Below are 27,374 nucleotides of genomic sequence, written 5' to 3' on the forward strand. Positions count from 1 at the left end.
TTCCCGTTTTCCCGCGGCGGGGAGCGTCGCTTCCTTTGCCAAGATGGCGGCCCAAAACGGTCTGGAGGCTGCCCGTGTAGACGGGCTCCGGACAGGCGGCTTGCCAAAAGCCTAGTTCTTTCCTTTCATATTGGACAACGCACGGAGCAGCGTTCACCCTTCGGGGAGAGGAACAACGACTTCGGCGACCCGCTACCCAGGCCCTTTGCCAAGATGGTGGGCGGGCGGCTGGGCGGCGTCCCCGTCCTTTACCAAGATGGCGGCGGCCGGCTTCCGGCACGCGCTGCCCCAATCCGCTTCAAGATGTCAGAGCGGAGGCGGCGGCCGCCGGGGCCCGAGCGCGGCCTGCGGAGAGCGCGGCCGAGCGCCCGGGCGGGGACTAGGTGGAGCCGCGGCAGCCTCCGCCCCCGTCGGGAGCTGGCAAGCGCTGTCACCTGTGGGGGCGCAAAAGTTACCTCCCCAAACCCTAAAGCAACACAGCACAACTTTTCCCCGAGTCACAAAAATCATAACATGTGCCGCACAAGGTAGGAGGCTCGGTCCGGCGTCGCCCAAGCCCTCCGGACGCGGCGAGCGGGGCAAGGGGGTTGGGAAGGGGGCCTCTCGCGCGGACGCCCCTCGCCCCACGCCCCTGTCCTTGGGGACAGGCCACGTGTTTCCCTCGGACTGAGGGGGGAGGCGTAACGGGAACAGCTGGAGGGAGTTTAATGCTGACATTTTAAAGCTGCGTGTTTTATTTGGAGGGGCAGGGGTCCCTTGAACACAAGAGGGTGGGCGACGCCTGGAGTCGAGTGCAGCAAAATGTCAAGCTTCGGGGGGAGGGGACTTCCCGGGAAACTTGGATGGGGGCCCCGGGGGGGGTGGAAGGGGGGGGCGGGGGGGGGGGGGCGAGCGGACTTTGCAAGCAACTTACTATTTCGCCTGCAACTTGCTTTTGGGCCTGCCAACCCCTGCTTTCAGTTAAAAAAAATAATAATAAAGTGCAAAGAAATCCAGCTCGCCGGAGGTTTTGCATTTGGCGTGCAACTTCCTTCAAGTGTGAGCGCGCTGGGTGGGGGGGGGGGGGTTGAACTTGGCAGGCGGCGCCTCCTTCTGCCGCCGCCGCCGCCGCCGCCTCGCAGAGTCGGGGAGGAGGGTGGGGGACGGTCGCGGCGCGGGGGAGGGTGGGTTCTGCTTTGCAACTTCTCTCCGGCGAGAGCGCACGGCGTCGGCGGCTGCAGCCAGGGCCGCGCAGACGATGCGGGGGTGGGGGACCTGCCGGCACGCGACCCCCCTGGCCCACAGTACGTATGCGCCGACCCCCCGCTGCCCTCCCCTCCTTTAAGCAGCCCCAGAGGGCGTGTCTGGCCAGCCGGCCCTGAGCGCTGCCGAGACGCTGCGGCACCGTTTCCGTGCAACCCTGGAGCCCCGTGCGAAGTGACACACTTCGCGCAACTCGGCCCCGGGGGCGGCGGCGCGGACCACCCCCGTGGCTCTGCGGCGGGCCGCGCCCCGGCGCCCCTGGCCAGCCCGCTGTCACCCGCAAAGGGCGCTGGCGGTGGTTGCCGCCGAGGGACACGGCGAGCTCCCGAGGGGGTCGGGAGTCACGGAGCTGGGCGGGGGTGGGAAGGAGGCAGCAAGAAGAGAAACTAGGAAAACTCCGCGTCCCTCCTGAGGCCGCCCAGAGAGCCCAGGTCGGCCCCCGCCGCCGCCTCTCCTCTCCTGGGGCTGGGGGTGGGCGAGGAGCAGCCCCCTGCGCCCTGAGGGCGGCGGCGGGCTGCCCCGCGGGGCCATGCCGGGGCCGCGGGCGTGCGGGCGCCGTCGGGGCCGAGCGGCGGGGACCGCGCGGAGGGCGTGGGGGCGGGGGCTGCGCCGCCCCTGCAGTTGCCGAGCGTCGCCAACAGGTTGCACCGTTCGCCGCCGCCGCCGCGCGGCCCCTCGGGCGGAGAGCGGCCGGGGGTGGAGTGGGAGCGCGTGTGTGTGCGAGTGTGTGCGCGCCGTGGCGCCGCCTCCGCCCGCCCCCCGCTCGGTCCCGCTCGCTCGCCGCGGCCGGGCGGCCCTTTCGCGTGTCCGCGCTCCCTCCCCTCCTCCTCCTCCTCCATTTTGCGAGCTCGAGTCGGTGACTGGAGCCCGAGTCACCGCCCGCCCGTCGGGGACGGAGTCTAGTGGGTGGCAGGAGACGCCGCAGCCGGAGCGGCCGAGCGGCGCGGCGCCGGGACGGAGGACGCGCACCCGCGAGCCGCGGCCCGCCGAGACGGGCGTGGGGCCGGCGTGTCAGCCGCGAGATGCGAGACTTTCTTAAATAGGGGCTCTCCCCTCCCCCCGTGGAGAAGGGGGCGGCTGTTTACTTCCTTTTTTTAGAAAAAAAATCTCTCTCCTGTTCCTCCTGCGTTCACACGCTAAGTTGTTTATCTCCGCTGTGGTGGGAGCTGCGGACGGTGGCGGCGAGCGGCGCCCCTGCCGGAGGTAAGGGGCGGGGAGGGCCGGGGGCTGCGGCCCTCGCGGCGCTCGCTCCCCCAGGTGCCGGCCCGGGGGCCGCGGCGGGAGCCTGCAAACTTTTGTTAGCCTCGGGCAGTCGGGGGTGGGGGCCGGCTAGGGCCGGGTGACGGTGACGAAAGGGCAGCGCGCGGTGACAGCGCTGGCCTCTTCCTCCCCCAGGGCCGCCGTTCCCCGGGCGGGCCGAGGGGGAGGACCCAGAGCTCTGCGAGCGCTGCCTCGTCGGGCTGCCTCGGGTTCCAAGCCTCTCGTCCTCCGGCGCGGAATCCTGGCTTTTTTTTCTTTTTCCCAAAGTCGCCTTTCCTTTCCCTCCCAGGGGGCCGCCCAGACACTCATTTTTATGGGGAACGTAAGCCGCGTCTGAGTTCTCCTCGCCCGAGTATTTCCACTCCACCCTAGTGCGCCGAGCGCGATCAGCGTTTGTGTCGCGGCTCCCTTCTGGCGGGCGCGCGCTGTGTGTGTGTGTGTGTGAGTGTACACACGCGGGGGGCTGACAGCCTGCAACTTGGAGACTTCGGCCAGGGCTGGCGTTATCTGGTAGAAGTGGGCGTGTCAGAGAAAGAACTCAACAGGTCTGGACACATTTCTCTTTTATCCTCGCGCTTTTTTCTACCCCGGGAGAGGGCTTGTTCTTTAGCGCTTGGCATCATTTCGTGCCTGACGCTTATGAGGGTTCCTTTTTAGAAAAAGACCCTCCCTAACCGTAACAGTTTTGTGCTCTGATTTTTGACGAGCTGTGGTTGGACCTTTGAGGTTGCAGACTTGATAATTGCGGCCTTGTAATGCTACTTAAGACCCCATGGCATGGTTCATTAAGGCCGATTAGTGTGACAGGGTTATTTGCAATTTAACCCAGGGGATAAAGTCGTTTGAGGGATCCTTTCGTTTTATGAAGTATTGTTTTGGTTTCGAGTTTGAAGGCAGCTGTCAAAGCGGCGCGGAAATTCATTAGGCTCCCTTTGATACCTTGCGTTTAGAGATCGTTATCAGATAAGCACGGCGGAGGGGCGGGGAGGTGAGCACCCTCAAGATTTGTGGTGGCGGGTCCCTACCCTCTTTCTACCTTCATCACACTCCGCTTTCAGTGAGAGCCAGTGAAGTTTATGCTTCTTAAAGTCTGCATACAGGGAAGTTTCCTTTCTTTGACAGGACTTGACTATGATGTCGCAAATATGCTTATCGAAGTCTTTGTTAAAATATCCCGATTATTAACCATATACTATACTAGCAACCTAATCCTCTGGAGAATAGCTTCATACTTGGGATAGGTGAAGGTAGAGAAAATTATCCTAGCATTTTATTGCATGTTATTTTACCTGGATTTATATGAATGTGATTTTACAGTTCTGGGTTTTTCTATTTTTCAGTACTTCGATATTTGGAAAGATGTTAATTTAGGAATATGATAGTATGTCATACTGAGGGTCTTAAGCAGTTAATGTGGTTTCATCTAGATTTTATTGTGTTGTAAGGATTGAGAGTGCTATATTTAAATAAGCTAAAATTGTAGCGAGAACCTACTACACATTCTATTCTGCTTTTTAAAATCTAGATTTTAGTTGGCCCATGTACAGAGAATTTCATTTCATATGTCCAAAGTTTAAAGGCAGGCACTATTAGATAGGCACATTTGGTAAGAGATATGGGTTAAAAATAAGAGCCTTTTCCTAGCCTTTTGGAAGATGAGCAGAGCATCATTGTTTATTTTTCAAGTAAAGTGTGTGTGGTTTACCAGTAGGTTGTACTGAAAGGTTTGATTGTGTGACTAGCTGGTAGCATGGGAATTTGGGAGTCATTAGAGTTACAGAATTCCAGAGTAGTATTTATCAAATTTTATGTATATTGGTTTTCAGAAAAGCAAATAGCCTTGAGTGATTGAAAGGAGGTAGGAATTTTAATGGTCATACTTTTTTTAAATTAAATACTTTGACATCAACTTAAATCTTTAGAATAATCAGATGTAATGCATTACCATGTCTGTGATTAAGAAGGTTACCTTTCTGTGTGTGGCAGGGTGAACAGTCAAGCTTAGTTTGATACAATTTTGTCCTCAGCTGTGCAAATGGACTTCATTGTACTTTTAAATGTGGCACACTGAATGGGAGCAGGGGACACAGCTTTTTTTATTCTGAAAGACAGAAACTACTCTTCTGATAACAAGGAATTAGATTCGGACTTAACTAAACGGTTCATTTAACAGGCTTTTACTAATCGGATCACAGAGATAATGTGACTTTATAGCTTATTATGTTTTCCCTCCCTCTCTTTTTTTATAGCTGATATTCTCTGATGGACTGCAAGGAATCATTAAGCTCCCCTGGCAGAGAAGAAATCCCCAGCAGTGTGCTTGGTCAGGAGAGGGGGAATGTGATGGACTTCTATAAAACCCTAAGGGGAGGAGCTCCTCTGAAGCTCTCAGCGTCTTCACCCTCACTGGCTGCGGCTTCTCAGTCAGACTCCAAGCAGCAGAGACTTTTGGTTGATTTTCCAAAAGGCGCAGGAAGCAATGCGCCACAGCCAGATCTGTCCAAGGCCGTTTCACTCTCAATGGGACTGTATATGGGAGAGACAGAAACAAAAGTGATGGGAAATGACTTGGGATTCCCACAGCAGGGCCAAATCAGCCTTCCCTCTGGGGAAACAGACTTTCGGCTTCTGGAAGAAAGCATCGCAAACCTCAATAGGTCGACCAGTGTTCCAGAGAACCCCAAGAGTTCAGCATCCGTTGCTGTTTCTGCTGCCCCCACAGAGAAGGAGTTTCCAAAAACTCACTCTGATGTGTCTTCAGAACAGCAAAATCTGAAGGGCCAGACTGGCACCAGCAGAGGCAATGTGTATACCACAGACCAAAGAACCTTTGACATTTTGCCGGATTTGGAGTTTTCTTCTGGGTCCCCAAGTAAAGAGACGAATGAGAGTCCTTGGAGAGCAGACCTCTTGATAGATGAAAACTGTCTGCTTTCTCCTTTGGCAGGAGAGGATGATTCATTCCTTTTGGAAGGAAACTCGAATGAAGACTATAAGCCTCTCGTTTTACCGGATGCTAAACCTAAAATTAAGGATAATGGAGATCTGACCTTATCAAGCCCCAACAGTGTGCCACTGCCCCAAGTGAAAACAGAAAAAGAAGATTTCATCGAACTCTGCACCCCTGGGGTAATTAAGCAGGAGAAACTGGGCCCAGTTTACTGTCAGGCAAGCTTTTCTGGGGCAAAGATAATTGGTAATAAAATGTCTGCCATTTCTGTTCATGGTGTGAGTACCTCTGGGGGACAGATGTACCACTATGACATGAATACAGCATCCCTTTCTCAACAGCAGGATCAGAAGCCTATTTTCAACGTCATTCCACCAATTCCTGTTGGTTCAGAAAATTGGAATAGGTGCCAGGGATCTGGAGATGACAACTTGACTTCCTTGGGGACTCTGAACTTCTCTGGCCGATCGGTTTTTTCTAATGGCTATTCAAGGTAAGATTAATGCTTTTTTATTTCTTAAGAATGGTACATTCAAGATAGACTGATAGATTTAAATATTCATTTATTTGTCTTTGTTTTCTAACGATTCGTGCTTTTTCATGTGAATAAGTGGTCTTTGGAAAGCAGGCATGGTAGAGAACCTACGAGATTTATCTGTACATCACCATTTCAAGTTTTTTCCTGAAATAATGGTATTCAGTATCCCATTGGCTAGTGGTTAAAGATTTTATTTAAGAATTTAAAATAATATTGCTCATCAGCCGGTATCTTAAAAATTTTATAAATTCAAGGGGTATAATGTCTGGTAATATATTTATTGTGCATGTTCCATTTAAGCTGTTTTAGAATATGCTCTTACGTTACAGTGAAAAGTACTCTTGACGCTTTATTTAATCAAAACTTGTGCTGCTTATTTGTACATTTGTGAAGTGCTAGCTTGAGAAGACTAAAGGGTTAAAAATTAGAAGTAGAAGCAATGAGCCCTTTTTTCTGAACTGAACCTTCTGTTGAAGAATTCGGATTTTGAGATTGATAAAGCAATGCAGTGAACAGTGTGCCTGGCCACAGTGTTAGCCATGGGACTTGCCCACAGGGTTCTCGACCTAAAGGAGACGAGTATGTCTGCTTGCTGATCCATCTCTTTAAGGAAGGAATTGATGGCAGCATGGTGCAAAACAAAATTTTACTTTCAAATGTTCCTACAAGTTCTCAAATAGATAAAATGATGGCCACCCCTGTTAAGCTTCAGTTCTTGGCTATCGTTTGTTTCCCTCCCTGTCTTCTTTTTTCTGTCATTTACAAGTAGACTGACATTTCCGATTGACCTCAAAAAGGTCTGTTAAAATGGAATTACCAGGAAAAAGTTCTAAATTTAGATGATGTATCTGTTGGTGGAAGTTAAGTTCTCTACCTCCAACCCCCACCCCCAATTCAGATAAATCCTGGATTGTATATCACATTTTAGGTGTGAAGGAAAATATACAACTGATTGTAGAGACACAAGATTGATTAATCAGTGGGGTTTTTTTTAAAGACATAGCAGATACAGTGATTTATTTGTACATAACCATTCCGAGTTTTTTCTTAAGTGTTAGTGATACTCATTTTTGCCGTTAACTAGTCATTGAAGATTTCCTTTAAAACTCTCTTAAAAATGCTTTTTCTCTTAAAGGTATATCCTAACACTGAGGTGTCGCTTTTCTTTCCTCTTAGAGTAGGAAGCTTTTCTTGTTGGGTAAAAAGTTTAGACTTAGATTTAGGCTATGTTCTATTCCTTTAAAAAATTTAGTTTGGGGCCGGACCGGTGGCTGAGTGAGTAAGTTCTCCAGCTCTGTGTCGGTGGCCCAGGGTTTCACTGGTTCGGATCCTGGGCACGGAGATGGCACCGCTCATCAGGCCATGCTGAGGTGGTGTTCCACATGCCACAACTAGAAGGACCCACAACTAAAATATGCAACTATGTACTGGGATGATTTGGGGAGAAAAAAGCAGGGGAAAAAAAAAAGCTTAGTTTCTTATCAAAAGAAAGAAAAAAACCTTGGTTCTTGTATGTCTTAAACTACCTACTAATTTATTATTTAAATAATAATCTTTCATTTAGAAGGACACTACTTCAGCTTTTTCTTGCTGTCATTCTTAATTAAAGGTTTAAAATGCTTTCAATAAGGAGATTTGAGATGTTTCTTATTGTATAAGCTGTTGTGTTTAAATGTTAACAGACATGCTGAGTTTTAAATTTTTCAATCTCAAATTTTTGGCAATGGAATTCATGATTGAATGTGCTTGGTTGTCTAAAAGAGTTGATTTGACTGGGCTATCCATAGGAAACTATTACACTGATTTATAAAACATGTAATTGTACAAAGGAAAATAATATATCTTAGGAAACTCTTGGGGATTATTAATACATTTTGTTCTGATAATCACCAAGGTATTATTTTCATTTTCCTCACAATAAAAAAGGCATGGAACGAGACTTAATCATTTTTCATTCACAATGAACTTTCATTAAGCCCTATAAAATCTGGGATTTGGAACATAAGTCCTAAAATGAACATAGTTACCCTTAAATTATTAAAGATAATTTTAATACCTTTTATAATAATTTGACATATAAAGTGTCTTCACATATTTTTAATTTAACCTTATAACAATCTTATGACTGTAGGCAAAGCGATGACGTGACCGTTTCGAGATTCTTTAATATCTAATGAAATTATTATTATGCCGATTTGTGATTTGGAATTATAATCAGTAGTTTGTGTCCTAATGCAAAGGTGTAATATCATACACAGGATCATTTGGTAATGTTTGAAAATTTTACACCTATAGCATTAACATCAGGAACTGTGATTACCCAGAGCACAGCGTCTTCCAAATAAATGGAAACAGTGTTTCTTTTCTAGCCATCACTGAATTAATCTATTGTTTCCAAACAAAAACTAAAATTAGTTGCTTTCTCTTCTCTATATGTTACATGGTTCTAGGCAAACATTAGCTGTGACCAGTGACCCTGAGTGATCAGATAAATCAACATGTTGAGACCACAACTGTATTGAATCTGACTTTCTGACTGTCCATGTAAAAATACTGAATGCCACTAATAACTTCACTTGCATTCCTTTTAAATTGGTGGGGGGGGGGAAGCATAAATTATGATTTGACTTTTTAAGATGTCACCTAAAATGCTTTTTCTCAGAATGCTTAAAAAAACCCAAATTCTTTACACTCTGTTTTGGGAAAGCAGTTTTTTCTGATGTGTCAACACAGCACGGCGTTCAGTTATCACATTAAATTTCAAAATTATGATTATTGTGATTGAGCATCATAAAGTAGTTTCTTTTTAAGGTTTAAGTTCATTATAGTAAAACAAGAGAAACCTTACTGATACTCACATACATTCTTTAAGTAAACAAACTAGCCATTCTAACTTAATAGGCCTTTTAAATACTGAAATTCAATAAATTTAGCATGAACTTGTAACATTGATGAAGGCACATTTCTGTATAATATGATTTCCACTGTTGTTTCACTTCAGCATTAATGGTGAAACTGCTGAAGAGAGGCAGAGAAGTAAACGGTTTCAGGTGGAATTAGAGCTTTTATTGGGAGTATGTTGAAACTGCAGTGTTAAAAGGTTGACCATTTTCCGAAGCGTAAGATTAGAAAGAAAGAATGATGCAAGATGAATTTGTAAACTCAGTCTAAGGTGGTTTAGAGCTCTGATGATTGGCACTAAATGAAGCTACAAAAATTTATGTAGATTTTAACATTTCTCATTAACTGCATCTGTGGCTAATTTTATTAATGAAATACAATTGAAGACCTGTACAAACAGAGATGAGGGAAGCAAATTCTGTCCCTTTCTTATTTTTCTTATTAAAATCATGTTGCATGTTTTCTCAGAAAGAGAGGAGGCCTAAGGAAAGAGATTTTGTTTTGATTATGATGGGATAATAATAATTTTTAATGATTATTTTAGTAATCATTTAAATTTTTAAGGGATACTTTCTAATGGATACTTTCTTTACTTCCTACCTTTTTTTTTCCTCTCCTTCCAAAGATTCTGGCAATGAGTGTTTCAGTCTCTTTTACGCTTAATATTTCTGGTATTCACTTATACAAAATGATTTCTGAATGTTAAAGGAGTTTTGCTTTTGGTTATTTATTTACTTATTTATTTTTAGCTTTATGATAAGAATCTTTTTCTTTCTTTTTTTTTTTTAAAACCCTGTACTTTGTTAGGGCTATATTATTAGTAAAAGAAAAAAAAAACACATTGTGTATTCAGGTGTGTCAATTTAGTATAGAATGACTCCGATACAGAAAAATGTGACTACCATATGGTCAGATTGTATGGAAATTACTTCTTGTGATGTTTCTTTGGCTATTCCATTATATTTTTATAATTGATAACATAATTTGTACTACAATGCTGTTTTAGTTTGTCTATTGATGCTACAGATATTTTAGTTTGACTACTTTTAATATATTATTGATGTTTATAAATTTTATGAAAGACTTATTCTGAAACATACCTTGCATAAATGTAGGTTAAATGCAAATTGTATTAACAGTCAAATTCATATGTGGGTAGAGATCACTTTAGAGGCCTTTTGAGATTTTAGTGAAGGAGAGATTGGATCAAACGGGTTTATTTTAGTATGAGTGCCTAATGTGAAAGAGCATCTGTATTAATTGGTTGGTTACATAAGTCTTAATCCACTCTGGCCTGCAGGTGATTGAAATAGCCTAGTTGTTAGGAAATCTTAACTTATATTAGGTTTAAAATATGTCTGGGGCATATTTCTTAACACACATTTCTTCTTACTTTAAAGGTCACACCTAATTTTAATTAGCAGTGAGTTCCCATGTACTACTACTTAGGTGAGCAAATTAAAATAGGTTTGTGCTAAACAGCATTTACCTTTCTGAGGACATTCTGATAATTGTGTAATGCAGTATTTACAAGTATTTGCCAAATTAATGGGTGCTTCCATATTTCTGAATCATGGAAAATACATATTAGTAAATCGTACTGCAAAAGAGTTTTCAAGAAATATTTTATTGAAGTAAGCTATAACTGAAAAAAAATCAATTACTTATTGACCTTTATGGAAGGGTCTGAAAGCCCATGCTCTCTTTATTTGTCTAGTTTCAGAGATCCAACTACTCTCATTTTTTTCTGGCTCATTCTACTTGGGTTTTATATTTTTCAAGTAAATAAAAATATTCCTATGAAGAACTTCCATTTAAAAAAAAAGAAAAGATCCATTAAGTGTTCCTTTCCCTTTGAATTGTGTATGATCATTTCTATGCTAAACTGGATAAGAGCGTGACTTTTAATAGTGATTTTTTAATTCATTTTACATATTAAGGTATATTTTAGAAAATATGCAATTCTATAGTAGTTCGAAATTAGTTGTAGACAGTGATTCCAACCCCTAAAAACCTAATTTTGACAAGTTGTCTTCTTTATTCCTCACTACCATCACAAATGTCCCTTAAATGGAGGATTTCCAGGGGAGTTTGTTGGGGGAAGGGAAGTGGGGGTGGGGAGATACGGAGTAGCATAGAGGTACGGAATGGTGGAAGATAAGTTTAGAAATATCGAGAAAAATTCTGAAAACCAACAATCGTCATGGATCAGCTGTCATGAATTCAGAGGACTGAAAAAGAAATTTGGGGCTGTGTTTATGTACAAGGGAGTACACTAACCAGGATTACAATTTAGTTTCTTTCATTTGAGGTAGAAATCTAAAGCTAAGTGTGGTAATATAGCCCTAACTGTTTATAGGGTTATGTTTTTGTCTTTTGTTATGCTTTATTACCAAAAAAAGGATGGAATGAACATTTTAATTCCTTTTAGATTATTTCAGCTAAGATCAAGTTCATATTTGTCCCATTTTTATTTAGGCAGCTATTTAATCAATGAAAATGTAATTACTGGAATGTAGTTGAAATGATGTTTTATGTTGATATAACCACTTTATATTTTTTAGTGCACTTTTTTATATACAATGTCATCTAACTATGATATGCAACCCTTTTCTTTAGTAATGTATTTCGATGAGTTGTGTATTTTTCTGCTGCAATATTGAGGAAATTAAATTCTTATTTAATGGTACATGTATAGAATAAATCATGAGTTTCTGCAAACTCATAAGTGATACTCATTTAAACTATTTATATTGCAATATACTCCTTAAAGCCAATCATTTTGAATGGAAGTGTGTCATCCCCTAATTTTATCTCTGGGCCAGTTTAAGTGTTAATGACTTATCTTGGTACAGCTGCAATGCTTAAACATACTTTTTCAGAGTAACTCAAATAGTAATTTTGAGTGCTTTAAAATATTTTTTCTTTGGAGCATGTTTCAACAAGATTAATAGTGTCTAAAATGCAGCAAATTTAGTGAAGGTACCTTATTTTAGGATTTTTTAATTCATGAAATAGGGCACCAAATATAAATATATAAAGGGAGAGAAAGATTTAATGGTATGGTTAGTTGTAGATGTTTAGCACATTATCTTACATTGTATTTTTATTTTTGTAACTAACAGTTTGAGAGTTACACCTAAGGATGCGGTGTTTAGGACATATAGTTTGTTGCAATAAATGTTAGCTTTTCTTTTTATAATAAACTTAGCCTTTGTTCTAGTTGATTTCATAATTGTCCATAATACTTAACTGTGGCTATTATGAAAGTATGTTGGATAGCCAATTTTTTAAAGCTATTGTGAAATGACATCTAATTTAGTACATGATTTATTATTTCATGCTAGTTGGGGCAATGCAATGACATATGACCTTATGATCATCACATGTTGAACATTAAAGCTCTAATTGTTTGTTAATGGACCCAGTTTTACTTTGTTGTTAATTTTTTTTTTTTGAGGAAGATTAGCCCTGAGCTAACATCTGCTGCCAGTCTTCTTTTTTTTGAGGAAGACTGGCCCTGAGCTAACATCTGTGCCCATCTTCCTCTGTTTTATATGTGGGACGCCTACCACAGCATGGCTTGCCAAGCGGTGCCATGTCTGCACCCGGGATTCGAACCGGCAAACCCAGGCCGCCAAAGCAGAAGGTGCACACTTAACCACTTCGCCACCAGGCCGGCCCCCTTGTTGTTGTTTTAATATTGTTTTTTATAATTAACTGGGAATAAGGGCTTCCTTAATTTTAAGATGATTTAAATTGCAAATTTGTGTGCTTTTTTTAAGCCCTCAAATACCTTCCAAACAATTTGATTTAGTTATTCAATAGTGGAAATAGTGGGAAAGAATTAGACTAAAATCAGAGTACTTGATTTCTAAGGTTGAGCTGACCCAATCCATATCCTTGAGTAATTAGGTGTTTTGGATTCAAAACACTTTCTTTACAATTATATATGAATTGTTTTCAAAACACAAGGGTGTTTCTGTTTCTAAACTTCTCCAATCTTCTTAACCTCTCACTTTAGTGAAGGAGGCAACTGGGGTAGGGAATGATATACTGACGTTGGTTCTTTGACTTTTTTTGTACATTATCAAGTAAAAGACAAAAATGAACCCAGATTGGGTATTTTTATAAGATAAGAATTTAAAATAATGTATGTAGTCGATGGTACATTGAAAATAATATGTCAACACTGTTGTCGGTAGAGCCAGAGACATGGGGTTCTTGGGTCCTCAGAGCTTGTTTTGTGTGTCAGGATGATGATTTTAGATTAGAGCCTAAAGGGACTTGATAGCTCATCCACTCCGCACACCCTCATTTTTTCAGATGAGGAAATGAGACCCATAGCAAGTGTCTAGAGAAAGATCCCCGAATGAGTGGTGTTGCAAGGTCCGATATGCTAATGCTCAGTTGTCTCAGCTCCCCAGCAGGCTTCTCTGCACATCTCTCTAGTTCTGGAGACCTGAAACATAATAGAGATTAGCCAGGTGTCTTATAAAAGTTACTGTGAAATCAGCTAGTTTAGATTTTTTAAAACGTATAGTATCTATATTCTTTGTATATTTTTGAACCCTTTTCCCCTAATGATGTTGAGCGCTAATTATGTGGCAGCACTATGCTAAGGAATTTGTATGCATTCATATCATTCAATCCTATCATTCCCTACCCCAGTTCCCGCCTTCACTAAAGTGATAGGTTAAGAAGATTGTAGAATTTTAGAAACAGAAACACTCTCGTGTTTTGAAAACAATTCATATATAATTGTAAAGTATTTTGAATCCAAAACACCCAACTACTCAAGGTTATGGATTGGCTCAGCTCAGCCTTAGAAATCAAGTATTCTGATGTTAGTCTAGTTCTTTTCTACTATTTCTGCTATTGAATAACTAAATCAAATTGTTTGGAAGGTATTTGAGGGCTTAAAAAAAGCGCACAGATTTGCAATTTAAATCTTAACAACCCTGTGAAGGTTTCTAATTCTTGTTTCTATATTAAGTTAGTGATTCTGTCAATATCTATGTAATACAGAAGGCAGCTGTTATTTACCTCCATTTTACAGGTGGGAAAACTTGAGACATTTAAAGAGAAAGAGAAAAAGAATAGTTAGAAAGTCTTAATACTGATCCGAAGGGAAATATTTAATATCGTTTTAGAAATTCCTCATGGATCTTTAATAATTTTTGTCATCAGTGAATCTTTAAACAATATATAAAAGAGAAATGGATCAAGCCTCTGCTCTCCTGCATATATTTGTGTAGTAACTTACTGCTTTCTGTCACAGTTTCAGCTTATGTAAAATAGAGCACTCAACATTTTTTCTGACAGGATTTGTATACAGGTGTTTACTTTGAAAATTAAAAAGTACTATAAAAATTTAAGGTGGAATTTTTAAAGCCCTGCAGGTCTAGTGAGCTCAAACTGGCATGACCATCGTTGGCTAAGCACATTAGGATGTCTGTGCCTGTGTATTGCCTATTCATTAAGCACTGAGACTTTCTCAGAGTCTACTGTGTGCAATCCCTGAGGGTCATGGAACCCAATTTCACAAGGAGTACTGTATTTAAAGCCTTCAAGTGCCTACGTCATTATATTTACATTGATACTTTTTTCGGTTTTGCTTTTTTGTTACCTTTTCAGTGGATTTTGTTGTTATGTATTAGGTATGCCATCTAAATTTAATAGCCATGTTGATAACTTTGACTACATTATCTTTTTATTAATAAATGCTGGAATATCCCCTTTTTGTTTTATTTTCTGGTATTTTTATAAAATTAAGTATGCAAAGGTTCTTTGTCATTAAGAAACTAATTTGCCTGAAAATGAGAATGAAGTTATCAGCTTTAAAAATTTTTCACATTTATTATATTTAGCAAAGCTGTGTGAAAAAGAGCTTCTGACTATATTGAATTCCAAAATTTACCCTAAGTGTGTGTATCTGGGAGGATTATGAAACTTACTTGACATTTACTAATTTTTTCTTAATTGATCAAGTGGTTAAAAAAAACTTCAGTGAAGCAAATTTGATGGATTAAACCAAAGTTATAAAGCTCTTTTTTTATGTAACAAAGAGTTAAGTACAAGAAACAAGTTAAGTAGCAGTTTAAATTGGTAAACATAACAATATAAAATATAACATTGTTGGGGCTGGCCTGGTGGCATAATGGTTAAGTTCACGCACTCTGCTTTGGCAGCCCAGGGTTTTGCGGGTTTGGATCCTGGGCACAGACCTACACACCTCGCATCAAGCTATGCTGTGGCAGTTTCTCACATACAAAATAGAGCAAGATTGGCATGGATGTTTGCTCAGGGGCAATCTTCCTCACACAAAAAAAATAAGAGCATTGTTTGTAGACAGCTTTCTTAAAGGGAAACTCTTAAAAATTTAATTAGAACCTTATATGAAATTTGTCATTTGGAATTCAGTGAGTTTATTAAGGACAAAGTGTGACTATAAAATAGATTGATTTTTTTTAAATGGAAAACCCAAGATGAATGTTGTATTTTTAAGATTCCACCTTAGGCTTAGAAATTATGTATATTATGAGAGGCTATGTACATTATTCCACTTTTGAAACTGACTTCAGAACCACCTTGTAAGCCATAAAAGAAAAGTGGACTTATTACGCTGTAGTAACACCTAAATGTTCTTGCTTAATCAGAAAATGTATTTATTCCTTCGCTTTGACCATTTAACTTATTTATGTGATTACAAATGGTTTGAATATCTCCAGAAATTTAGAAATTTAATCCTCCCCCAAATTATAACATTTGTTTTCATTGAGGTTATTTAAAAGAACCCATGTAGGTATTTCTATAGAAGATGTTTAAAATTGTCTTGAATATTCCTGCAATAAGTGCCTAGCCTTCCCAGGTGACTAATATGAAACGGATGGTGCTCAGTGGTTCTGATTTGTATTCTTTCAGCTATCAAAGAGCTTTATGTTAACAGCTTATATATCCCGTTTTCTTGACACAGTACAGAAAGAAATAGAGCTTATTCACCTCTAAGCCTGATTTTTTTCATGAGTGGTTATTTTATGTTCAAGTAAGGTGGGTCTGTCTTTGCCTTAGACTTGAAGGCAATTTGATGATAGCGGATATAAAAGTAAATGTAAATTCCAACAACTATCTTCAAAAACAGTTTAATTTCCCATTCCAGTCCTCAGTGTATCAGGGAATTAACTATCTGACAATCACTATGGCAAGAACAATTCAAGTACACTAAAATTATTTATACCCATAAAATAGTTTAACAGAGCCTTAGCTACAATATAAAATTCACCTATTTTCTACTTTTATTCCTCATAACCTGAAAAGAAATTTCCTGCTCTTGGTGAAAGTATTTTAAAAAATTAAGTGGGGGCCAGCCCCGTGGCCGAGTGGTTAAGTTTGCGTGCTCTGCTGCAGTGGCCCAGGGTTTCACCAGTTCGGATCCTGGGCGTGGACATGGCACCGCTCCTCAAGCCACACTGAGGCGGCATCCCACATGCAACAACTAGAGGGACCCACATCTAAAAAATATACAACTATGTACCGGGGGCTTTGGGGAGAAAAAGGAAAAATAAAATCTTTTTTTTAAAAAAAATGAATTTTGGTTGTCACTGCTGTTTCTAAATTTAAGCATGTTTATTGTTCATAAAATGCTAGGACTAGAATGGATCCTGGCCTTTGAAATCATGAAGATACATACAGTGGCATTAAAAATAGGATGTCCCTTTTGTAACCATTCTGTTAGTGCTGACATTCTTTGTGAGAATGGTCTGCATAAGAAGTTTAGGTTTCCTATGTTTGTACTGAAAACAACTTGTTTTCTCATATACTTATTCTTTCTCCCACAAAAATGATTTCTAAGTTTTCAGTGGCTAAGGAAAGAGAATAAAGAGCTATCATAGCATGGCAGATGTGCTTTATTGCTAGCTTTGGTTTTATTTTTTCACTCATTTATTAGCCGTGAATCTTAGTTTGTTCTTTTAGCTAGGAGGCTGATAGATTTTCCTGTTAGGTAGAAAATGCTTCTTACCACTAAGCACATACAATGGGCTGGTGTTGGTGCAGTCTGTGGGTACTAGATTTTAAATATAAGAAGAAATATTTTTAAAGGGAAGGTAAGAAAAATAGAGGAGATAGTCTCTACTTCAGTATATTAGGGATGAATGACCCTTTAATTGATAATGTCATTTAACAGGGCTGCACAGTGCTTTGAGGGTACCATAGACACATTTAAAAGAGAAAACAGTAAATAAGTGAAGGCAGAGGGAAAAGTTAGAACTAAGAAACCCACGGAGAAAGAAAGTGAACGTTCTGAATTCCAGTTCCGGTGTCTGGTTAAATGTGATTTTTCTATGTCGAAGTGTTTCTGTATGGACACTGGGGAATACACAAGCAGTCTGGCTATGTTGTGTTAATAGGTGGAAGAGCTACAAAGGCATGTTGGAAGAAAGGAATTCTTGAGATGGGTGGAGTGGGAGGTTAAGTATATGATCTCAAAGGTGCTTCCAGCTGCACTAGCAGCAGCAAACATTTATTGAGCTAGGCATTGGGCATAGAGAGATGAAGAAGATAAAAATCCCTAGCTTCACAGAGCAGTCTGGTGATCTTCTAGTGATCCTCCTATCTGTTCCACCTTCCCCCACTGCTACCCCCTCACCCAGTTTGCTTTTTGAAATGTGCACTTGAAGGATATTAAGGTTTTTCCAGGAAGGTGTAAGTGAAACTTCATAGAGAAAAGTGTGTGGATGAATAGGAAACAAGAATTGATTCAACTATGCGCAATAAAAACACGGGGGGGGGGGGGGGGGGTGGGCCCGCGGGGTAACAAGGAGTGTGAGACAGAAGAAGGAAAAGATGGAAAGGATGAGTTGATCAGATGAAGACTGAGTACCTGGGAGAGCAGGAGACTTCAGTCACCCGTGGAGGAAACTGATGTGTACCTATTGCCATACTGTATATTATGTGAAATAAGACAAGGAGAAAACACGATTTTCACCCTTAACACCTAACCTCAGGTTGTGCCCCCTGGTGTTAAGACATTTTTTTTCCTTCTAGTCACTTAAGAACATCTTATTCTTTAGAAGAAGTGTAGTCTTCTTTCTAGATCCCCTGACCTAGGAAGCATGAGCCCAAACCTGAGAGATTTTTGCCTGGAATGTTCTTCCCCCAGATATCCACAGGGCTCGTTCTCTCACTTTATTTAGGTCTCCACTTAAATGTCAGCTCCATTGGAGAGACCTTCTCTCACTGCTGTATCTGAAATAGTAGCATCTTTCACACACTCTTCCCTTCCCCTCAACATTGTATATTTGTGTCTTGTCTGCTCACCTGCTAGATAGAATGTAAGCCCCACGAGAGCAGTGATATTGTCTGCCTTGCTTATTCCTATCTCCCAACAAGTAGAAGAGTGTCTAGCATGTAGTAAGACCTGAATACATACATGTTGAATATATGAATAAACAAACTTGATATATAAACCAACAACATGTGTAGGTATGGATTGCACTTCTGTCTTTCCAGAGAAAGGAAAGTGTCAGCAGATAGTATCACTAAAAGGGATGATAGCCCAGGTTATCTTCTAAAGATAGGAAATGGATTTCAAGATGGACAAGTGCTTATGTATACAGAGAGAAAGTATACAAAAATTTTGAATTGTTGTCAGCCTTTAAATTTGCTCTAAGACTTTGAAATGGATCACTTTTCACAGTTTATTAGAACAACTCTGCTACATTTACCATTGAACAAATTACGGTAACCAAAGCTTGGAAATGAAGAGTCTGAGGTTTGGCTTTGTTTTGTTTTATTTATCTTGCTCGACCTTTTGTAGCAGAACCTTTCATCTGTATGTGTTTCACTTGTTTAAGAATTGAGATTATTCTAGCAGATGACTAATGTATACATTTGTGTTGACTTATCTATAAAGTCAGGCCAGAATTTGATTTGCCCATTTTTCAGATAAATGTGTGTGTAATCACTGAATACTCCAAGAGAGGAAAAGTATCTTATTTTTGCCTGAATTTCTAAGTTATCTTTCTTCAGCTTATTTCTATTTTAGATTTGACTTATTCTATCTGTAGTTTTGAGCAATTCAAAAGGTTACTAAGATAAGTTATCTCTTCTGAGAGTTGTAGGAGAGTTCAACCTACTACGGTAAAGACCGTCACAGAAAAGAGAAAATGCAAGGTAAGTAGGTATTAGCTAAAGCAAGAAAATCACATGAGGTCATTTCAGAATGAACTGTTTTAGTGTTCAGGAAAAAAGAGGGAGGACCAAGGACAGGGCTTTGGAAGGCATCCAAAGAGAGCAGCCGCAAAAGATACTGAATGAATAGCTGGAGAATTAGGAGACAATTTTAAATTGGGCCCAGGAGAGAGTAGTTGATGCTCTTGAGTCAGCTAGGGTAGAAGAGAGAGAACGGAGTATCATAAATATCAGAGACTGTCGTTGAAGCCCGTCCTTAAAATATGTAAACATTCTCAAGAGTCAAAGTCCGAGAAAATCAGTGAAATCTTAAATAGAACAACATAACTAGTGACTCGTTTATATACATGTGTGTGTGTGTATATAAATTTTTTTTTTAAAGAAGAAACCCTAAGTTTGAGAGCCTAAACAGTCTTTGAAATTTAGATTAAAATATTAAAGTGGATAATAAGAAACACGCTTCTGAAACCACAAAGACCCTGAGACAGGGTTAGGAGTAAGAGACAAAGGCTGGAAACCAGGAGGGAATTAAGTTTCTCTTCCCTGAGGAGCCAGCACAACAGAAAAACTGGCCATCCCCTACTTCAAACTCTTAACACTCCAGTAGTCTCTTGTTTTCTTAGTTTTTCCCTTTCCCTTCTCACTTCATTCTGTACTCTGCTACCAGATTAAACTTCCTGCAACACTGCTTCATTATTATCCCCCTCCTCAAAAAATGTCTGTGGTTCTGTTGCTTATAGCCTAGTGGTTCTCCATTTTCTTCCCACCACAACCCATATGCCAAGTGGCACATGGCCAGTAGCTACATGAATATTCCAGAACCCTTGGAGGATTTGAGTTATGCACAGTTCCATGCAACTCTGTCCTGGTCTATCTTATCCAAGAAAGCATATCTGAGTGTGAGATTGTAGGGACAGTCTATGAATTAGCTCTTTTTTAAAATTCTTTTTTTTATTATTATTTTTGCAAACATCTTTTCAAAATTTACAAAAATAATGTGTTCATGCCCTTTAGTAAAGTTATACCAAGAAAAGTTAATAAACTTATTCACATTGCCTCTCCTTTCTGCTTGCTTCCTTCCCTTCCTGCCTGTCTCCCGTTGTCTTCCACATTTCTATGTAATCATATAAGTATAAATATACACATATAAGGCCTTCTGGGTGGTTTGCTTTTAAATAAGAGTAGGATTGTCGTATACCAGTTCCTCTGCGGCTTGCTTTTCTCACTTAACAGTACAGCCTGAACGTCCTTCAAGATCAACAGGTGTGGATTTTTAATAATTGTATGTAATGCATTCAGGTTGTTTCATGATTTTTGCCACTACAAACAAGGCTGCAATAAATACCCTTTTCTATGTATTCTTACATATAGCAACTTTGTTTCTAAGCATGGACTTCCCCAAAATAGGGTCGCTGAGTCAAGGGTATGAATATTTAAATTTTAACAGACACTTCCAGATTACATTTCACAAGGATTACAGCAAATCACAGTCTAACTTGGCAGTGCTTATACATAAATCATTATTACCAACAAATTCCTTGCTGCAAATCCTAAAATTGGTCACAACATACCAGTGTCCATAGGATGCAGCTGAGGACTGTTGCAGTGTGGAATTCAGGCTCCTTTTCTCTGCTTTAACATTGAGTAACCTAGACTAGTTTAATGCCCACTTACTTTGTACACTTTCCTTTATGTAGCCCAGCCCATAGCACATTCTCCCTCATCTGATGGTATCCTGTGCAGCTGCTACCCATACAGTTCTTTCTACCTAACTTGCTGATTAGCATGTAGTAAGTGCCCAATAAGTATTAGTTGAATTAATATGTTTACTTTATATATTTCTGATTTATCACTTCAACTAGACCCATTGTTCTTTAGGACAAGGAATGTTTTCACTATAGCACCTATTACTTAAGATACTCAGTTTATGAGGTTAGCTATTTGAACAAAGAACCATAGAGAAGAGGACGCAAATAGCATGGCCTTGCCTTTAATCATACATTTTACCCCTTCTAGGGTAAATTGGAACTCTAAGAATCCAGTAACAGCAATAAGAACAGCACTTGTGTTGAGCACTTGCTATATGCGAAGCACAATTCAAGTTGTAAAGGATGCCGCAGAGCAAGGCCGATGTTGTCTCTGTCCTTGTGGAGCTTTTGGCCTGTGGATGTTACATTGAACAGATTTGTAGGAAACAATTAAAACAATGGTATTCGATTTGGGGCTCTTTCCAGTAGAGGCTGTGAAACATTTATGCATTCATTCAACATTTACTTAGTGTCTACTCTGCCAGGCACTCAACAGAAAGCCCAAGGGCAGCCAGACCTTTGCTGGGAGGTGACGAACTGACCAAGGTGACTGCTTGTGGGTAGTAGACTTGTTTCCCAAACTAGCTTCACCATTTCTGTATCTGTGTACAGAAGCAAAGGAATAGAGTTGGCATACACCCCAAGAGCATTACTTTTTAGGGAAAGGTGCCAATCCCTGTCACTCCCTAAGACACAAACCACTAGGGAGTAACTCCTGTTGTTGTCATAGAATCATAGAATTCCAACTGGAGCCAGTCTTGATATCCAGTTCTCACTTGTCATATGAAGAAACTAAGGCCTAATAAGTACAATTATTACAGTATTGTGGGTTAAGAATTAGGACTCTGCAGTCAGATTCTCTGGGTATGAATCTGTTTAACAGTTTTGTGACTTTGAGCAAGTTTGTAACACTATAAACCCTCAGTTCCCTCACCTTTAAAATGGGCACAGTGAGATAATGCATGTAAACAGCACAGCACAGTGTCTGGCAGTTATAAAGCACCCATGAAATGTTAGCTGTTATTTTTAGTGATGTGGCTGGGATTAGACAGCTCCTTGGGAACTCTATCCATTGTGCCCTACCACGTTCATGAGCCTTTTTCTTTAACTGATAGTTCTTAAACTGGCTTCATTGTGATCTTAACTTTCAAACTAAGTAATTATCGTTATGTAATGGAGACATAACCTCTGATACCATTATCAGATTTTTTTGGCTATAAGTTTGAAGATGAACTGAAAAATGCATACATGATGGATGTTTTGTTAAAATGAGTGCTGAATGCTTCCTGTCTGGCTCTCTCTGGCTTCCCCCCGACCCCCGGGCCCCCTACACAGAGTTACTTTTCCACTACTTCAGCCTCTTAGAAACTTGATTAAGGTAAAGTAGAATAACTGTCTGAAGAAGAGCAAGCCTCTCATGTCTTGAGAGATTCTTGGGGTTTTATAAATAAGTTCATTGCTTCTATTATCTGATCTCTTTATACATCTTTGGCTTCTTCTTAAAGAGATTATTAACTTTCTGAAAGTCATATTACAATACAAAGGTTCTACCTTTTCAGGACTTTAAAAAATAGTTTTTTTATAATTCAGTATGAATTAAATCCCTATTTTATAAAAACAAGTTTTTTATAATTTAGTATGAATTAAATCTGACAATTAAAAGGACTTTACTTTGTGGATGTTGATTTTCAAATATATATTCATTCATGTTCATGTCTAAACTTATTACCTACACTGAAGCACCCTGAACATTTTTGAATGAGTCAAGTCACATGTTTCAGCCTTACTTTGCAAATTTAAGTAAAGTAATTAAGTGTTTGTTGAATATCTCTCTTATTTTAATACCAACAAGCTTTTCCATATTGGGGCCTATCTTTCAGAAGCAACTTGTTTCACTTCCTCTGCTTGCTCAAAGTCAGTTTGTTTGATAGTTGTATCAGGTAGTAGTTGCTCCATAACAAACCACCCCAAAATTTAGTAGCTCTAAGGTAACAACCATTTATTATTCCTCATGAGTCTACAGGTCAGCTGGATGGTTCTACCAGTCTGGCCAGGCTCAACTGATTTTAGCTAGGCTCACAGTGCATCTGTGGCAGCTGGCTGGTTGACTGGCAGTGAAGGGCTGACAGCCGTGTCTCATTATCCAGCAGGATCTCCAGAGGTGCTCCACAGAGAGGCAGCAGGGATCCAAAAAACCAGTAGAAGCATGCAAAGTTTCTCAAGGCCTGAGCTTGGAACAGCTCTTATTTCTACCATGTTCTGTTGGTCAAAGCAAGTCACAAGACCAGTCTAGATTCAGGAGGAGGAGGAACTGCAAAGGGCATGACCATGGGGAAGGGTCGCTTTTTTGGCAATCTGTCATAATAGTTATAGGTATTAGGTGCATTTGAAATCCTGATTTCAAATCCTTCAGTTGCTGATATTCTAATTGCTTATGAAGCTTGCTCAGGGTGGAAAGGCCGAGTCATTTTGATCAAAAGGATAAGAACTTGGAATTTAGAGACTAATTGGGGTTCAAATTCCATCTCTATCATTTATTTCTGCAATCCAGCACAAGTTACTTAACTTTCTTGGTAGGTACTCAGTAATGGTTGATTCACCTGAACTTCAGATTTTTAATGTGTAATTTATTAGAAAGGGCTAGGTATCTGCTTAAGTACTTAAATAATTGCTTGTATTCGTGCAAAATAAAAAATTGCTTTTGTTGCTGTCTCCCACACTCCAGTCAAGGTGCAAGATTCAGTCACTTTCTTGGAATAAAAAGGAAGGGAAAGTGTGTTAGGGAAGGGAAGAGGAATTTTTGACTAATTGTGGCCTCAAAATGAAGTGACCACTCATTTTTTTTTTGGTAAGAAAAGAGTGGCTGAGACCCATAGTTAAGAGATAAAAATCCATAGGGCTCTTTGGGTAGAAGTCACTGTGATTCAGGGAGTGAGAGTTTTAACATCAGACACAATCCAAATCTAGTTTTGGTTTCTTTTTTTTTTAAAGAATTCTGGCCCCTCTTAGACACACTGGGTACCTTAATAGATTTGGGAATTGTCACACCTAGAAATCAGGTATTACATGAGATAGGGAAAAGAACAGTATGATCTCACATTAACAGTTATAAGTTGACTGCCTTTAAAAAATTAAAGGGGCCACTTAGAAATAAAATCACATGAATTTCTTGTGTTGGAAACAATTATATTGGGTAGAGACTAAAAACGTAAATCTCTCGATCCTACTAGTCGGAAATAGAAAAGGTCACACATGCACAGATTGGGTAAAATTGGGTTAGCTTAACTTACACAAAGAGCCAGATATTTCAGAAACCAGACAATGAGAAATGTTAACTGGAGTTTTTATTGCTTCTCTTAGGAGAGATGCTACGTAAGTGATCTCAAAGAACTGAAAACTAAGACTGAACCACCTCTGGCATTAGCTAAGTGTGTGAACCCAAGCAAGTCTGTTGATTCGTCTGCAGCTTAACTACCTTTCATGTTTAATAATTACACATTATTCTAAGAAAAGAAAGTTTGGATATAGTTTTTTGATTGATGGCAAATAAAATATTTTAGTGTGGACAGTAGAAGTGTTTGGCTTAGAAGCCCTTTAGTCATTTTTTTTTAAGGCTGAATACTGATGTGTATGGATTTCAATCTTTGCCTTTTTTTTGATCAACATTTCCCAATTTCATTCATTCATTCATTCATGTTTTTACAGAGATCATTTTCAACCGTACACCAAGGGAAACTTCAGTTTCCCCAAATATATTTGGGATCCAGGGATATTTTCCCAAAACGTTCAGTGCCAACTTCATGTCAGTACATGTTTGCAAAACCAACAAAAATAGACTGAACTGAGGAAAGAATCTTAGTTTGGAAGGACAGGTAATTGGAAAAAAAAAATTTTGACAGGCAAGTAAAGTTCGGTGCTCAGAAGTGGAGGGTCATGAAGAGACAGCAGTAGAAGAGTGTTTCTCCCCGCTATTACGTATTGACGGGGTGGGTCAATAAACGTATTGCTCAGGACCTTTGATCTTGTTCAGTGCTGCGCTTTGTGCTCCAGGGAGGAAAAAGAAATCATATGTTCCTCCTCATCTTAAAGGAGCTTGCATCTGGCTGGGGAGACATGCAGATAGATGAAATTAAAAAACAATTAACTGTGGCCAGTGCTGAAGAGTGTTCCAGAAGGTCAGAAAAAGGTAAAGCAAGTGTGGGAGAAGGGACAGTGCAATGTATCAAGTGGTTCTTCCTTGCGCATATTCACATTCCCTGTGCATCACTCTCCTCCCAGGCACACAGCTCTGTAGATACAGCCCTAGGTCTGGCCTGAGGCAAGTTTCACAATTCACCATATTGAGTCATGGCTTTTAGGAGTACCCCCTTCCTTCCCCTCCAGAGCAAGGAATATAGTGCCCTCCATAAACCTGCTTTGTTTTAGTGTCCTGTTAAAAAGAAACAAATGAATTTTAGCTGCATCACTGAAAGACAACAGTTGACTACTGAGGAGTATTTCTATTTTAACAAGTGACACAATTTTAATGAAGGAGTGAAGTCATAATGGTGGAATTTCAGGCATTTTACTTTTTTTTTAGTAAAAAGCTAGTGAGATAATTTGAGGCCAGAGAGCCTCCCCAGTGCACCTCAGTCACAGCACCTGCTTCACATACACATGAAGCCAGTCTTGTCTTCCCCACGGAGCAGTATCTGCTTTGTTGTTTCCTCCCTCCCCGTATCATTCTTCATCTCCAGTCCCTATGCACCTTTTCTAATCCCTGATATTAAGTCACAGATAGTGGATCAGTCAAGATTGGTGTTAAGAACTAGTGGTACCAAGCTCTTGTGGGATACTTTGAGAAAAATACAGATATCTGTACAATGCCTCTCCTTCCTACCCTCACCCCTATTTAAGAGTTGTAGTGATAGAGCCCAAGAACCTGAACGTTTTCAAAAACTCGAGACAATCTGGCCCATGTTTGGAATTACTGCTCTAGGAAGGACAGCAAAGATGCCAGTAAACTCTACTGCTTAGGAGGTGATTGTGAGACTTGGAACCCTGCTAACATGAAGAGACACCCACAATAGCCAAATAGTTCACAGTGCCAGTTACGTAAGAATAAAGTCAAAAGCAGCTGGGCAGGTGGGTTCTGGCTCTTCATGCCCACTGTGTCTGGCTTTTCTCCTGAGATGTCATGAGCCTAGGAGGAACATGGACAGATTAAGAGGTAGCTCTAGAGGGAGAAGGGCAATAGGTGTGATGGAAAGAATCTTGTCCAGGAGGCGGCTCCCTTAATGTCCTAGCTCTGTGAGGGGCTCCGTATCCTTATCTGAGATCTTATCTGCGGTTCTTTTTGACTCTTAACATTCTAGTTCTTACTGCATTTGTCAGACAGAGAAAGGCTGTGCTCTAAGCCCCTTCAATTTTTTAATTTTTCAATTTACTTCTCCCTTTGCCCTTGTGTGTCAAATATGAGCTTCCTGTAATCATCTAAGTTTACTCTGACTTTTTTTTTTCTCCGGAACCTTTCAACTTTCTAATGGGTAATAATTTTTCCTTAAAAAATTTTAATTGGCACAGACCTAATTTGAGGGAGCCTCCCTTGAAAGCTGAATAACAGTGAGGGTTTATGAAAATATAGTAGAGCGTTGTGCCGACTTTAACAGGGGAGAAATATTGAAAAGTTGCAAAATATCAAACCCTGTCCTATGTTTTCCATTCTCTCAAATATTCATCCAGGAACTATTAATAAATTAACATGATTATTTTAAAATAAGGCTTTTTTCTTAGTTTTTTAAAAAAGCACTTGCACTGGGGCTGGCCCCGTGGCCGAGCGGTTAAGTTTGCGCGCTCTGCTGCAGGCGGCCCAGTGTTTCGTTGGTTCGAATCCTGGGCGCGGACATGGCACTGCTCATCAAGCCACGCTGGGGCAGCATCCCACATGCCACAACTAGAAGGACCCACAACAAAGAATATACAACTATGTACCGGGGGGCTTTGGGGAGAAAAAGGAAAAAATAAAATCTTTAAAAAAAAAAAAAAAGAAAAGCACTTGCACTTTAACACTTTTGTTCCTTTCACTACTAATTAACTTAGCAAATAATGCAAACTGATACAGTTAGTTCTCAGAGAGGTAGATTCTTGACAGAAATTGCCAAGTGGTGGTATGCTTTTATTATAGGTGCTGCCTTTTGATTACTTTTTATATTTTTTATACTTTCTAGAAGTTGACAATTTACTTGCAAAGAAAAGTGCATAATATTCTTCAAAATTTTTTAAAAATTTGATTAACATTCTAATTTGTAAAATATGTGTGTGTATGTAAATTATGTCTCTTAAAAATGTATCATGGACGTCCTTCCATGTCAGTACGAATTTACTTCATTGTTTTCTAACAGCTAAATGGCTGTCCTATATTTAACTAGACCCCCACTGAAGGGAATTTAGATTAACTCTTTTTCTTGCTGTTACAGTGCTGCAGTGTGCATCTGTGTGTGTACAC

The 27,374-nt window shown here is 40.4% G+C and overlaps 1 protein-coding gene across 8 annotated transcripts in view; it reads left to right on the forward strand.

The window, feature by feature from the left end:
* Nucleotides 1–395: 395 nt before the first annotated feature.
* Nucleotides 396–27,374, forward strand: part of NR3C1 (nuclear receptor subfamily 3 group C member 1) — a 111,667-nt gene continuing 84,688 nt past the window's right edge. Inside the window, exons 1-3 of one of the 8 annotated variants that reach the window (XM_046666095.1) lie at nt 2,080–2,445; nt 4,752–5,631; nt 5,797–5,945. In XM_046666095.1, coding sequence (XP_046522051.1) covers nt 4,765–5,631; nt 5,797–5,945 — 1,016 coding nt within the window. In that variant the 5' untranslated portion in view covers nt 2,080–2,445; nt 4,752–4,764. Of the gene's footprint in view, nt 528–1,145; nt 1,284–1,564; nt 1,674–2,071; nt 2,446–2,661; nt 3,048–4,751; nt 5,946–27,374 lie in introns of those variants that run through there. The other 7 variants (XM_046666091.1, XM_046666090.1, XM_046666093.1 and 4 more) reach the window with 7 other exon arrangements.

The sequence above is a fragment of the Equus quagga genome, chromosome 7 (genome assembly GCF_021613505.1).
Source record: "Equus quagga isolate Etosha38 chromosome 7, UCLA_HA_Equagga_1.0, whole genome shotgun sequence".
Lineage (NCBI taxonomy): Eukaryota > Metazoa > Chordata > Mammalia > Perissodactyla > Equidae > Equus > Equus quagga.